This window comes from Mastigoproctus giganteus, chromosome 13 (assembly GCF_048544385.1).
Source record: "Mastigoproctus giganteus isolate SK-2022 chromosome 13, ASM4854438v1, whole genome shotgun sequence".
Classification (NCBI taxonomy): domain Eukaryota; kingdom Metazoa; phylum Arthropoda; class Arachnida; order Uropygi; family Thelyphonidae; genus Mastigoproctus; species Mastigoproctus giganteus.
The window spans coordinates 69,139,281-69,152,942 of record NC_143587.1 but is presented as its reverse complement, the minus strand read 5'-3'; the positions used below and the strand labels follow the sequence as shown (position 1 = coordinate 69,152,942).

At 36.6% G+C, this 13,662-nt stretch overlaps 1 protein-coding gene across 2 annotated transcripts in view; it reads right to left on the bottom strand.

Moving 5' to 3' along the window:
• wol (Dolichyl-phosphate beta-glucosyltransferase wollknaeuel) overlaps nt 1–13,662 on the bottom strand; it is a 117,410-nt gene that overhangs the window by 66,738 nt on the left and 37,010 nt on the right. For both annotated transcript variants that reach the window (XM_090388006.1, XM_090388007.1), the window contains one exon: nt 3,520–3,681. In XM_090388006.1, coding sequence (XP_090244132.1) covers nt 3,520–3,681 — 162 coding nt within the window. The remainder of the gene's footprint in view (nt 1–3,519; nt 3,682–13,662) is intronic.

Genomic DNA, 13,662 nt, shown 5'->3' with positions numbered 1-13,662 from the left:
TGGTCTGTAATCAACTCACAAAGGAGATTTGGCAGCAATTGCAGATTATGAGAAATCTTTGGCAAAGGATGCAAATAAAAACAGCAAAGAGTTCTTTACCTATGTAAACTCTAGAAGGAAAGGGATGAATCAGATTAGTTCATTGGATATTGATGGTTCAACTATTGATGATCCTGCTCAGGTGGCTAACAAACTAAATGAGTATTTTGCATCTACATTCACACATGAGGAGTTTTTCAGGGAGGGGAATGCCAGAGGTGAATTCAACTCTGGCAGTGAGCCAGATGATTTTGTAATAACTGAGAGGCAAGTGGAGTAGAAATTGTTGAAGATAAACTTAAAAAAGACACCCGATGTGGATGGGATCTATCCAGTTATGTTAGATCGTGAAAGTAGTTTGAAAATTCCAGAAAAGAAAAGAAGACGGTTGGTTCACTATAATGCAGATTGGGGAAAAAAGTACAGTTGGATTAGTCACGGTAGAGATGATCATAGTGCAAAATGTTCTACATGCAACAATTTCATTTTCACAATTAGTCACGTGGTGAAAATGACGTAAGTAGACATTTGCAATCTAAAAACCACATTGCAAATGTTCAAGCAATAGCAACTACATCAAAAATTTCGAAGTTTTTTATACCAAAGCAAAGCATTATTATCGTTTTGTTACCATTCTGTTATGTATTCTCATAGTTATGTCTCAGCTGGTTGTGCTAGCTCAATTTTAAAAAAAATATTTTCCGACTCTGGAATTGCTGCAAAATATTCTTGTGGGAAAACAAAAGTTTCTGCCATTATTACAAAAATTCTTGGAAAGCACTCAAAAAATTACATATTGAAACAACTGGGGAATAATAAGTCCTTTTCTATAAGCACGGACGCCTCTAATAAAGGAAACATAAAAACTTTTCCTTTGCTTGTGAGATATTTTGACCAAAACCATGGTGTAAAAACTGGTTTGATATCATTCATTTGGTTAGAAGCAGAAGATACTGAAACTATTTCAAATGCTCTCATCCAACAGCTTACATTTAATGAATTATCTCCCAAAAACATTACTGCATATGGAGCAGATAATGCCAATATTTTAGCAAGAAAAATAGCATTTTTGTAGCATTAAAAAAATTTAATGAAAATATATTACCTGCTGGTTGCAATTTGTTTGAGTACTGATATGGAATATATTGTTATTAAAATATTTAATGAATTTAGCTCTTCAACAAAAAAGGCGACTGAACTAAAAGACTTTTTCGAATGGACAGAAACAGAATGGAATGAAATGTTACGGCATATACCAACAAGGTGGCTGACTCTTTTACCAGCTATTGAGTGACTATTGACCAAATTTGTAGGTGGTAGATGACTTTCATCAACCGGTGAAATACCACCACTTTGCTTATTGGAGGCTTGAAGTGGTGAAACCCATGTTTAGTCTATAGAGCAAAGTTTCCGGCATCCCCCCATACTTCTCCTCCAACCCATGCACGGTACTTAGTACTATAGGTTTTGATACCTTTCGTGTTTGGGGTTTTCATAAAAAAAAAAAAAAAATTTTGCACCTATTAAATCGTATTTTATGAGCACGAATAACATAGCACCTATATTGAGACATTTTTTTTTGAACATGAGCTTCATGAGGCATATGTAAAATTTGTAAAGAATGTATGTTCAATATTTCAATCAGCACTAATAAAACTCCAAGGTAGTAATGTTATGATTGTTGAAGTATATTCAATTATGAATAATGTAAGGCAGTCCTTGATTGAGCATAAGAATGAATGTTATTATGGAGCAAATGTTCATGAAATTATCCAAAATTGTGATAACCTAGACGCTTCAAAACAGTTTAAAATGGAAGCAAATAATTTATTTGATACGGCTATAAAATATATAGAGAAATGGTTTAATTTCAATGACTACAAATATAAAATTCTCTCTAACTTATCTTTGCATAGCATACCAGCATTTCATGAAATCGTAGAAATCACTAACCTCACTAATGCATTTAAAATAGAAGTAGATCAAGATTTGCTGTTTGAAGAATATATCTTCTTAAAAAGATTTATGGCAAATATAAAGGATATTGAAAGGCAATTACTGTGTAATCAATGATGGGTTTGTTTTTTTTAAAAAAAATTCTTCTCCACAATTTTTAAAAATTATCGAATACATTTTCTCTATTCTGCATGCAAATGCAACATCTGAAAGGATTTTTAGTCTAATGACAAGTGCTTGGCATAAAGATAGAAATAGGCTGATTCTAAAAAATTTGGAGGCCGAGTTGATGATAAAACAGAATTTCGGAATGAATTGTTCGGAATTCCAATTTTTTTTAAAAAATCAAGGTTCAGTCATTCTTAATGAAGTGAAATCAAGTGATAAATATTGAATAATTTTTAGGATTATAGTATAAATAAAAATTTAACTCAATTATTTTTGTTGTTTTTTTTATTAGATACATTTTTAAATGGCCAAAATGAAGTTTAGAAATTAAAAATGATATGTCAAAATCGTTAATTGTGAAAAAATTTCTTGAAAAATATTTCCGCAATTTTTTTTCATTTTTGTCCCGTGAGACCTAATTTGAAATCTGGCAGCCCTGATACTGCCAGGGGTTCAAAACGTCCAAATTAGTCATGGGTTTGGTGGATTCCAGCACTACTACCAATGGGCCAAATCTGGAACACCTGAAACAGCCCTGTCCCATTAGACTGCTTCCAAACATCATTCAACAGGAAAAACTTTCCAAGCAATCTCCATAGCCAAACATATCTCTGCTTCTTATGAATCTCAGAAATTCTGCAAAGCATGTCTACTTCAATGTTCCTTCAAGATGCAGGAAGATTCATTATTCCACAGCACTTTCTGCCACCATTATAGAGACACCACACTCAAAACATGGGTTTGCAGAAGTGACCACAATACTTGACTTATGCACAGCCACCCTACCACTAAACAAGACTATACAGGTCCCTACAGATGGTTTACATACTGACAGATGTTTGTGGCCTGCTCTGTAGTGTTTTCCCATAGACATCATGCATAACATAAACTACCCATGTAAAACATCTTCTAAGAGTATATGAGGCCAGTCAGATCTCTTTTCTTTGTGGTATTGGTTTTGGACTTCCATCTTTGAATAATACCTACCACAGTGGAGTTTTGGAGACTCAAGACAAGTTTGCAGTTGCACACACTGAAAAGTTACTGATGTGGCATCTAACAACCACACTGGCTTCTAAAGTACTGTTGCTGCACAGGTAGACCCACAAAATTTATATTGGTAGGCCTAAATTGATATGCACAGATGGGAATTGGGACTTCTGGCATATTACACAATATTTGTGTGGGTGGGGTGCTTGAATACTTCTTATAGTGTAAATATATCATAAACAGATGCACTATTGTGGTTCAATAAAATAAAATATAATACATTTTATTACTTTTAAAATAATACCACTTATACACTCTACTTGTATCTAGAAATTCTGAATATGCCAAAAAACAATGATAACTTGCCAATCTAACAGCTCCTCCTTTACCCCGATTCTGTATTAAGGTAAGAACTCTCATTTTATCTACTCCAAATTTCTTTACATACTGAAGAGCAACCTTAGTAGTTTCATCAGTACTGCCATCATCCACTAATATCACCTCATACGTAAATGAGGTATTTGTTTTCTGAAAGAAGAAAATTTTTATCATTAATTTAAACAGCTCACACACATGCGCGTGCGCACGAAGCAGATGGTGCCAGAGATCACAGTAGCATTCATCCACTCATAATGATACATCTATCAGGCCACATGATTAAACCTCCTCAGAGAAGCAATGGTCCAATTATGAAGTTTTCTGTGAACCTATACCAAACAATAACACGTGGGCACTGGAGCAGAACTTTGCTAATAACATGTGAAGGTGATGCTCCCCATATCTAACAATTGAGTATTCCCATTGCTCCATAGCCAGAAACGAATCTCATCAGCCAATAAAATGTTTCAATACCACATGCCAGCCACACTCATCCTAACCAGAAGAAACTGTAAAGTGAAGTCTGTGTGCTGTGGAGGGGAGGGGAGGGTGTTAGTTGTCTGACAGCACCAGGGATTTCCCCCATCTCCATGGAGGGGGAAGTGATCACATGGAGTTAACTCGTGCAAGACATTGATTTTGTAAGGAAACCATTGCAAGAGGATCACAACACTTTAAGGACTATTGCCAATGGAATATCTAATTGTTACAACACTACTCTGGCACTAACATTTTTTGTTGCTTCATCAGCCACAATAATTTCATCCACAAAGCATCTCCGTGGTGACCTAATTAAAGTATTTAAGGCTTTAAAAAGTGTGAGCAAACTGAATACTGATGGCATCCTTAAATTTTAATTGAAAATTTAAGGTTGTAGAAATTTGCCTTAAGAGAGTAATTGATTGTTGAATAAATTTACCGAGAACAGACTGGACAAATTATTAGAAGTGAGCAAAAAACGTTTTTTTGACTTATCTTGTACAAGCTTGCTTCCCTGCATTATTTTAATTTACTAATATTAACAATTGTTGCAGCTGGATGATGTTCACTGCCAGGAGTTAAAGACAAAGAACCTTTTTCTTAAAATTTCTTCATCATTTTGCACATCATTTTCAGTAGGGGTTAATTTTTCTTTTTGATTTCTTCAACAATAGTACTCCCAAAGAGTGCAGTTAAGGTGTTACTGTTTTTTCAGTAGAAAAGCATTACTAACACCTTGCATTTGCAGTACCATGATGACTTTTACTAGCTCATGCATGCCGTTACATCTATGACAAAGCAGATTAGGCATTAGCAAGCAAGTTTATTAAAGCTCACAGAATTAAATAGTCATGCCATGTGATTTACTTTGCATACTGACTGCAACAAGCATACCTTGGCATCACTTATTGAACTCTCCCCTCTCAATTTCACCTCTCAGTGAGTTACATTTTATCACCTACAGATGGCCAAAGTGATGCACATTAATTATAGACAACCTGTATGTGTGCGTACACTCACACACACACACACAGCGAAAGTTGCTTATAAGAAATTTGTTAGAAATATTATCTGTTTAATAATGTTAATACAGAGAAACTCTATGATCATAAAAAATAAAAATTACATATAAATATGAAACTTTTCACTATAATGAATGCTTTGATCTGCAGCAATAATGTAATTTTTCTCAGAGTTGTTGTTGCAAATATACATCTGATTTAATTTAAAATGAGAAAAATTATTAAACTTGACACATGCTATTAAATATCAGCAAAATATCATGATATCATTATAATCAAAATATCATGATATCATTATAATCAAAATATCATGATATCATTATAATCAAAATATCATGATATCATTATAAACAAAATATCATTAAATATCATGACTCAGACCAGAGCAGCAAAGCAAAAGGCTCGAGCTAAATGGAGTGCTGTAGCTCATGGGAGAACTGAGAGGGGCAGTTCCCCTCTGAATCACAGCCTTTTAAAATGCACTGCTTGCTTGATGTTTGTGGAGCAATCAGGTATGGGACATTATATTGCCAAGGGGGATGTCTTTGTGTGTGTGTGTGTGTGTGCACGATGTAAGGAGTGTGAGGAAATGAGACGACAACTCAGCGTTGTTATGGGCCTATATGAGAGCTTGAAGGATCTAAATTGAGGGGGCCCATCAAGCTCTCAGTTGCCCACATCAATGCCAGACCTTGCACTTGATCATCATGCAACACAGCAGCAACCGCCAAGGCAGAATTCACTAGTCCCACAGGAACTAGCAGTTGTTTGTGACTCTATTGTCAGGGAAATGGGGAACATGCTATGTAAAAAGGATAGGTGGAACAGGACCAGGATATGTCTGCAGGGACAAAGGTTGATGACGTTGTAGAGCAGATATCTTTTAAGGACACAAAAGGTGATATTGTTGTACACATTGGCACTAATGATATTAAAAGTAGGAGACCGGTAGAATTAATTAACAAGTACAGGTCACTGTTGAAAAAAAGCCGTGAATTAGGGTTGAATTTGAAAGTGTCTGCAATTCTGCCCAGACACGTTAGGAGGGAGTATATGATGAGAGTCTTGTCGATCAATTCGGCCCTGGAAAGATTGTGCAAGGCTCAAGGGGTAGAATTTAACTCAAAATGGTATGTACTTGTTAACAGGAGAGATTGCTTCTACAGCTATGGGATACACTTAAATAGAAAGGGTGCAAGAATATTTGCTGATGCTATCGAGGCAGTGTTACGTCGGTCGGAAAACTACTAGTTTGGTGGGGGGGATACAAGGACTAATAGATTAACAGTAGCCACTGGCAGAGGTGAAAGTGATTCTTGCACTGCTTCTATTGGAATGAGCATCAGCCTAAAAAACAAGACCCAGGGTATTTCAGAGACTGCTGGGAGTCATTGTGGTACAAGTAAACACATGGGTTGTGTTAGGGTAGCTAAGAATAGGAACAGGTGCATGTATACTTGCATGTACACTAATGCTAGGCGTTTGGTAAATAAATTTGATGAATTTGAAGCATTGCTCAAAACATCAAAGACAGATACTGTTGGGATATCAGAGACGTGGTGTCACACAGATATAAGGAATGCACAACTAGAATTTGGAGAGTACAATGTGTACAGAAAGGATAGACAGGATAGGAAGGGAGGAGGCGTTATGCTATTAGTTAAGAAACACAAAATCCAAGGAAGTGAAGCCAGTCGACATCGTTGGACAGGCAGTGTCGAGTCAGTTTGGTGTGACATAAGCATTGGGAGATCAAAATTGAGAGTAGGAGTGTGTTATAGGCCTAATGACTCTGATGAGTATAATAAGAAACTGTACAGGGAAATAGAGTGGGGCAGTAAATCAGAGTCTTATAATGGGGGATTTTAATTTTCCAGATATTGACTGGAATTTGTGGGTTGGTCACACACACACACACACACACACACACACACACACACACACACACACACACACACACACACACACACACACACACACACTAGCAAGGCTTTTGTGGATTTATTGGATGATTGTTTTCTACATCAGCATGTTCGGGAGGCAACTAGAGGGAGTAATACTCTTGATCTGATTATCAGTAGTGATTTTTCATGCATTAAGAATCTGCAGATAAAGGAACCGCTAGGTGGCAGTGATCAGTGTGCTGAAGTGGAATTTACTCAAAGAGGTAACTACCATCAGGGGTAAAAGGAAAGGGTTTTTGCTTTCGTAAAGGCGACTACGGTGGTCTGAGACAGTATTTAAATTCTATACGATGAAACCAACTGATGATGTTACCAAGAGCAAATTCAAAATGGGAAGCATTCAAAAAATTTATCTTGGAAGCTACTAGGCTTTATATACCAACTAAGAAATATTGTTCAAGGTTTAGGCCTAAATGGATGTCAGATGAACTAATCAGACATATGGCAGAGAAGAAAAATGCATGGGATACATATAAATTAATGGAAGCCTATGATACATATAAGCTGGTCTGTAACCAAGTCACGAAGGAGATTAGGCAGGCAAAGGCAGATTATGAGAAATCTTTGGCAAAGGATACAAAGAGTTCTTTACCTATGTAAACTCTAGAAGGAAAGGGATGAATCAGATTGGGCCACTGTATATTCATGGTTCTACTGGTCGTGATCCTGCTCAGGTGGCTAACAAAGTAAATGAGTATTTTGCATCTACATTCACCCATGAGGAGTTATTCAGTGAGGGAAATAATGTCAGAGGTGAGTTAAACTCTGGCAGTGAGCTAGATGATTTTGTAATAACTGAGAGGAAAGTGGAGGAGAAATTGTTGAAGATAAACATAAAAAAGGCACCCGTGGTGGATGGGATCTATCCAGTTACAGTCGGTCCTCGTATAACACGTGTTTACATTACACGAATTCGATCATACACGATTTATAAACAGGGGAACGTTATCTTATATAACACGAACCGAATTCGCTTATGCACGATTCGCCTTTGTGTTTATGAGAAATGGCAGTCGAATGTGGAATCACCCCAACTGAACACAACATGATAGGAATGAAGAAGATTCTGAAATGTATTCATGTGTTTTATATCAGTGAAGGGGAAACACATTTCACCATAATAACGTAAAAACCCACACAATTCCAGCTATCGATAATTTGCAATTGCAATTAGATCGAGTTTACGACCAGTTTATTACAGATTCCACTAGCAGAAACGCAACTGGAAATTGTTTTATGGTAGTAATCCCCAGAAATGTGCTTTAGTAAAATGTGAGGTGTTAATAGTGTATCTCGGCCTTTACGGTGTTGTTTATTCAGTTGCTACACGCGCGCAGCTTTGTTTATGTGTATTAAGCGTGCCTCCTCGTTTTGTAATTGTGCTTTAAAAATGAGTAAAATACTTAAAAGGTGTGAAAAGGAAGCATCCTGGTGAAGACACTGCAGATTCAGAGAGAGAAAAAAAAAAGCAATATCGATTAACAGAGGCGGACCGGGTCAAAAATTCTTACCCGGGAAAATTTATAGTGGCCTCATACTACGGTTTATGGCCAAAATCACACCGGCCTCCGGCCCACCGGGATTTCCCGGATAAGGCTTATGGCCAGTCCGCCTCTGTCGATAGAGAAAAAATATCAAATTGTGAAACGCTTTGAGCGAAATGAAAGACCATGTGATATTGCACGTGCTACAGACCTAAATGAGGCAACCCCGAGAATTACAAAGAATGCAGAGAAAATAAAAACAACTCAAAGTGTAATTAAAATCCATTAGATTAAGACACAAGAATTAGAAGAGATGGAACGGCTGTCCTTTCTATCTGTTTTTCGATTTTCTATCTGTTTGGATAGAAAATCAAACAAAAAACTAGTTTGCTTACGATAGAAGCAAAAGCATTAGCAATATTTTATTACGTAATAAAATACGTAAGGATTTTATTACGACTTACGTATTATAATTTATACTTACGTATTATAAAATACGTATTTTATTCGTAAAAAATACTTTTTTAGTATTAAAAAAATACTAAAAATACTTTATTATAATATAATAAATAATAAAAAAATAAATATTTTTTATTATTTATATTATAATAAAAATATATATATATTATTTTTTATTACGTATTTTAATCGTTATAAAATACTTACGTATTTTATAACGATTAAAATTACCCGATTATTTATTGTGTTTGGTAATGTTTTGGTTCCAAATGTGTGTTCAATCTTGGGTGGTCGGCACCTAACCCCACTTTTCCCATAGGGCCTGTTGTTTATATTGCACGATTTTGCATTGCACGAGGGTTTCTAGGAACACAACTATCGTGCTATACGAGGACAGACTGTATATTAAAGGAGGCAGCAAAGGAAGTAAGCAAACCCTTAGCCATAATTATGAGAGCTTCTTTGGACTCGGGGGAGATACCCATGGACTGGAGATGTGCTAAGGTAACCCCAATTCACAAAGGAGGATCAAAGGGCGACACAAGTAATTATAGACCTGTTAGTTTAACTTCTGATCCAGGAAAATTAATGGAGGCACTGGTTAAAGAAGCACTGCAGGATCATCTAGACAAGACTTCAGTTATAGCTCGAACACAGCATGGTTTTGTTAAGGGAAAGTCTTGCCTGACCAATTTGATTGGATACTATGATGTGGTCACAAAGGAACTGGATGCAGGGAATAACTTTGATATCTATATTTGGATTTTAGAAAGGCTTTTGATACTGTTGCACATGGAAGACTGCTGCACAAATTGGAGCAGTGTGGCATTGGAGGCAAATTGCTACAATGGATAAAGGGATGGTTGAGTGGGAGAAGACAGAGAGTGGTAATCAATGGATACTGCTCATCGTGGACTAATGTTATTAGTGGACTTCCTCAGGGTTCAGTGTTGGGTCCATTGTTGTTTTCTGTAATTATAAATGATATTGATGATGGTGTATCAAGCTTAATGTCCAAGTTTGCAGACAATACGAAGGTTGGCAGGGTTGTTAAGGACACTAATGACACTACGCTGCTGCAAAAAGATCTGGAAAAGTTGAACAGATGGGCTGAGAGGTGGCAAATGAAGGTTAACATTGACAAATGTAAAGTACTACATATGGGAAGCAGTAACCCCAGAGTGATGATGTATCAACTCTGTGGTGCTACACTGACAGTGGTAGAGAACGAAAAGGACCTGGCGGTAATTTTGAAGGCAAATATGAAGTTTTCCGAGCAGTGCAGACGGTCTGCAAGAGTAGCTGATAGTGTCTTATCAATGATAAACAGAAATTTGTCTAGCAGGGATAAGGATGTGATTATCCCCTTGTATAAGGCAATGGTCAGGCCACACCTTGATTACTGTATACAGGTCTGGAGGCCTCATTTTAAGAAGTATGTAGATCTGTTGGAGTGAGTACAGAGTAGTGCAACAAGATTAGTGAATGAAATGAAGGGTTGCTCTTAGGAAGAAAGGCTTGAGTTTTGCAGATTACAGTGTCTAGAGACTAGGCACCTGTGTGGTGATCTGATTGAGGTGTATAAAGCCTTGAATGGTTTGAGCATGCTCAATGCTGATGGGATTCTTCCTCTTGCTCGGAATAATCACCTGAGAGGGCATAAATTCAAATTGAGGAAAGACAGATGTGCGGAAGTTTGCCTTTAACCAGCGGGTAGTTGGTTGGTGGAACAGACTTCCATCCTTTGTTGTGGAAGTTGATAGCCTAAATAAATTTAAGGCTGAGCTGGACAGGTAATTTGGAATGAACGGAGGGGTGAAATGGGAGCGGTCTTTTTTTTTTTTTTTTTTTTTTTTGGTGATGCTGCATAAGCTTGCTTTTTTGGATCATATGCCTCTACTAATACTAATGCTAAAAACAATGGCAGGAAGCAAGTTTATGTAGCATCAACCAAAGGAAAAAATTGTTTACCAACTTAATATGGCCATTTCTTCTAATAATTTGTCCTCCTTCAAATATATTCAAAATATCCACTTCATAAGACTAGGTAAAAGTTTTTCCCAAAGATCAATTATTCTCTTGCTGAAAGCAAATTTCTGCACATCTATTCTTCAATGTACATATTTGTTTCATTTTAAATTTAGGTCCCCTGATGTGTATCAATTCAGAAAGAGTAAAGATGTCATCAGCATTCATTATACTCAATCCTTTTAAATTCTTAAACCCTGATCAGCAGTAGTAACATTAGTAGTGACATATGATTTTCAAGAAAACAAACTTATAAGTCATTCAGCCAAAAAAAAAAAGAAAATGAAACAGTTTAACTAGATTTTCCTTGAATTTATTTAAACTACCCACTCCCACAATTCCAGATGGAAGAAGTTTGTTCTAACAATCAATTATCTGCTGGCTGAAAGCAAATTTCCACACATCCTGTAAACCATCCTTCTTCAATTTGAATTTATGCCCCCACTTCACATGTATAGTATGAACAAGAGGAAGGTTACCATCAGCATTTAGCTTACTCAATCCATTCAAAGCCTTAAACACATTAATCTGATTTCTTCACAGATACATAGTCTCAGGATGCTGTAATTTGCAGAATTGAAGCCTTTTTTGGTAAGGGCAAGCTTTTTATCCTCCTTGCTAATCTCACTACTCTTCTCTGCACTCATTTCAACAGATCCACATTCTTCCTAAAATGAGGCTTCCAGACCTATACAAAGTACTCAAGGTGTGGCCTTATATAATGAGATAACCATCTCCTTATCCCTGCTGAAAAAATTTAAATAAATATATCATTACAAAACTCCATAAACTGTCCTAGAAGCCTGACTGACTGCACAATTGTTGCCAGGTCTTTTTCATTCTCCAATATAATGAGTATAGTACCACACAGTTGGTATAATATTCTGGGATTACCATTACCATATACAGTACCACGCATTTGTCAATGATGAACTACAATTACCACTTCTCTACCCATCTGCCTAATTTTTTTAAATCTTGTGCAGTAGCATACCCTGATTACTGTCATTTACCACCTTGCCAACCTTCATACCATCTGCAAACTAAGACATTAAACCTGATATACCTTCATCAATATCATTCATAAATATAGAAAACAACAATGAGCCCAGTTATTAGTCCATGAAGATCATTGTCCACTGATTACCACTCTCTGTCTTCTCCCCACTCAACCATCCCTTTATTCATAGCAGTAACTTGACCTTAATGCCACATTGCTCCAATTTGTATAGCAGTCTTTTATGGACAACAGTATCAAAAGCTTTTCTAAAATCTAAGTATATAATGTCAAAAGTAGTTTTTGCATCCATTTCCTTTGTTCCTGCATCATAGTATCCAATCACGTTGGTAAGATGAGATCGCCCCTTAACAAATCCATGCTGTGACTACAGTACAAATGCATTCTGTACATATGGACCATTTTCCCTGGAATAAAAGTCAAGCTTACAGGTCTATAATTACTCACCTTGCCTAGTGATCCTACATCTGTGAACTGGGGATACATTCGAACATCTTCAATCCATAAGAACTTCCCCTGAACCCTAGGATGCTCTCATAATTATGGTTACAGGTTATCTCTTTTGCTTCCTCCCTTAATGTAACTGAACAGATCCCATTCATTGCAAGTGGCTTTTTTATGTTTAGCTTCAACAATTTCTCTTCTGCTTTCCTCTCAGTTATCAAAAATTATTTAGCCCCCTGTCAGAATTTGACACACTTCTGGCATAGCCATCCCTAAAAAATTCTCATTTGTGAATGTAGATGCAAATTATCTATTTAGTTTGTCAGCAAAGCAGCAAACCAAATCTATTGGACCAACGTGATTGGACAAACTGCCTCTTCCTTCTAGCATTTACATAAGTAGAGAATTCTTTGCTGTTTTTCTTTGCATCCTTTGCCAAAGACTTCTCGTAATCTGCCCCAGCATGCAGATCCCATTCATTGCAAGTGGCTTTTTTATGTTTAGCTTCAACAATTTCTCTTCTGCTTTCCTCTCAGTTATCAAAAATTATTTAGCCCCCTGTCAGAATTTGACACACTTCTGGCATACCCATCCCTAAAAAAATCCTCATTTGTGAATGTAGATGCAAATTATCTATTTAGTTTGTCAGCAAAGCAGCAAACCAAATCTATTGGACCAACGTGATTGGACAAACTGCCTCTTCCTTCTAGCATTTACATAAGTAGAGAATTCTTTGCTGTTTTTCTTTGTATCCTTTGCCAAAGACTTCTCGTAATCTGCCCCAGCATGCTTAACCTCTTTGTGACTTGATTGCAGACTAGTTTATATACACCATAGGCTTCTGTATCACCTGATAATTTATATGCATTTTTCTTCTCTGTCTCAAGTCTCATCAGTTCATCTCACATCCACTTATGTCTAAGCCTGGAACAGTATTTCTTAGTTGGTAGGAAATGCTAGTAGCTTTTACAATTACTTCCCAGAATGCTTCCCACTTAGAAATGGTTGTTGGTGACATCATCAGTTGGTCCTGCTGCATAGAATTTAAAAACTGTCTGAGTCACCTTTATGAAAGCAAAGCCCTTCCCTTTATTCTTGATGGTAGTTACATCTTAAATAAATCCCACATAAATACACTGTATTCAGTCCCACCTAGTGGTTCTTTTATCTGCAAATTCTTAATGCATGAAGAATCACTGCTGATAATCAGATCATGCATATTGCTTTCTCTT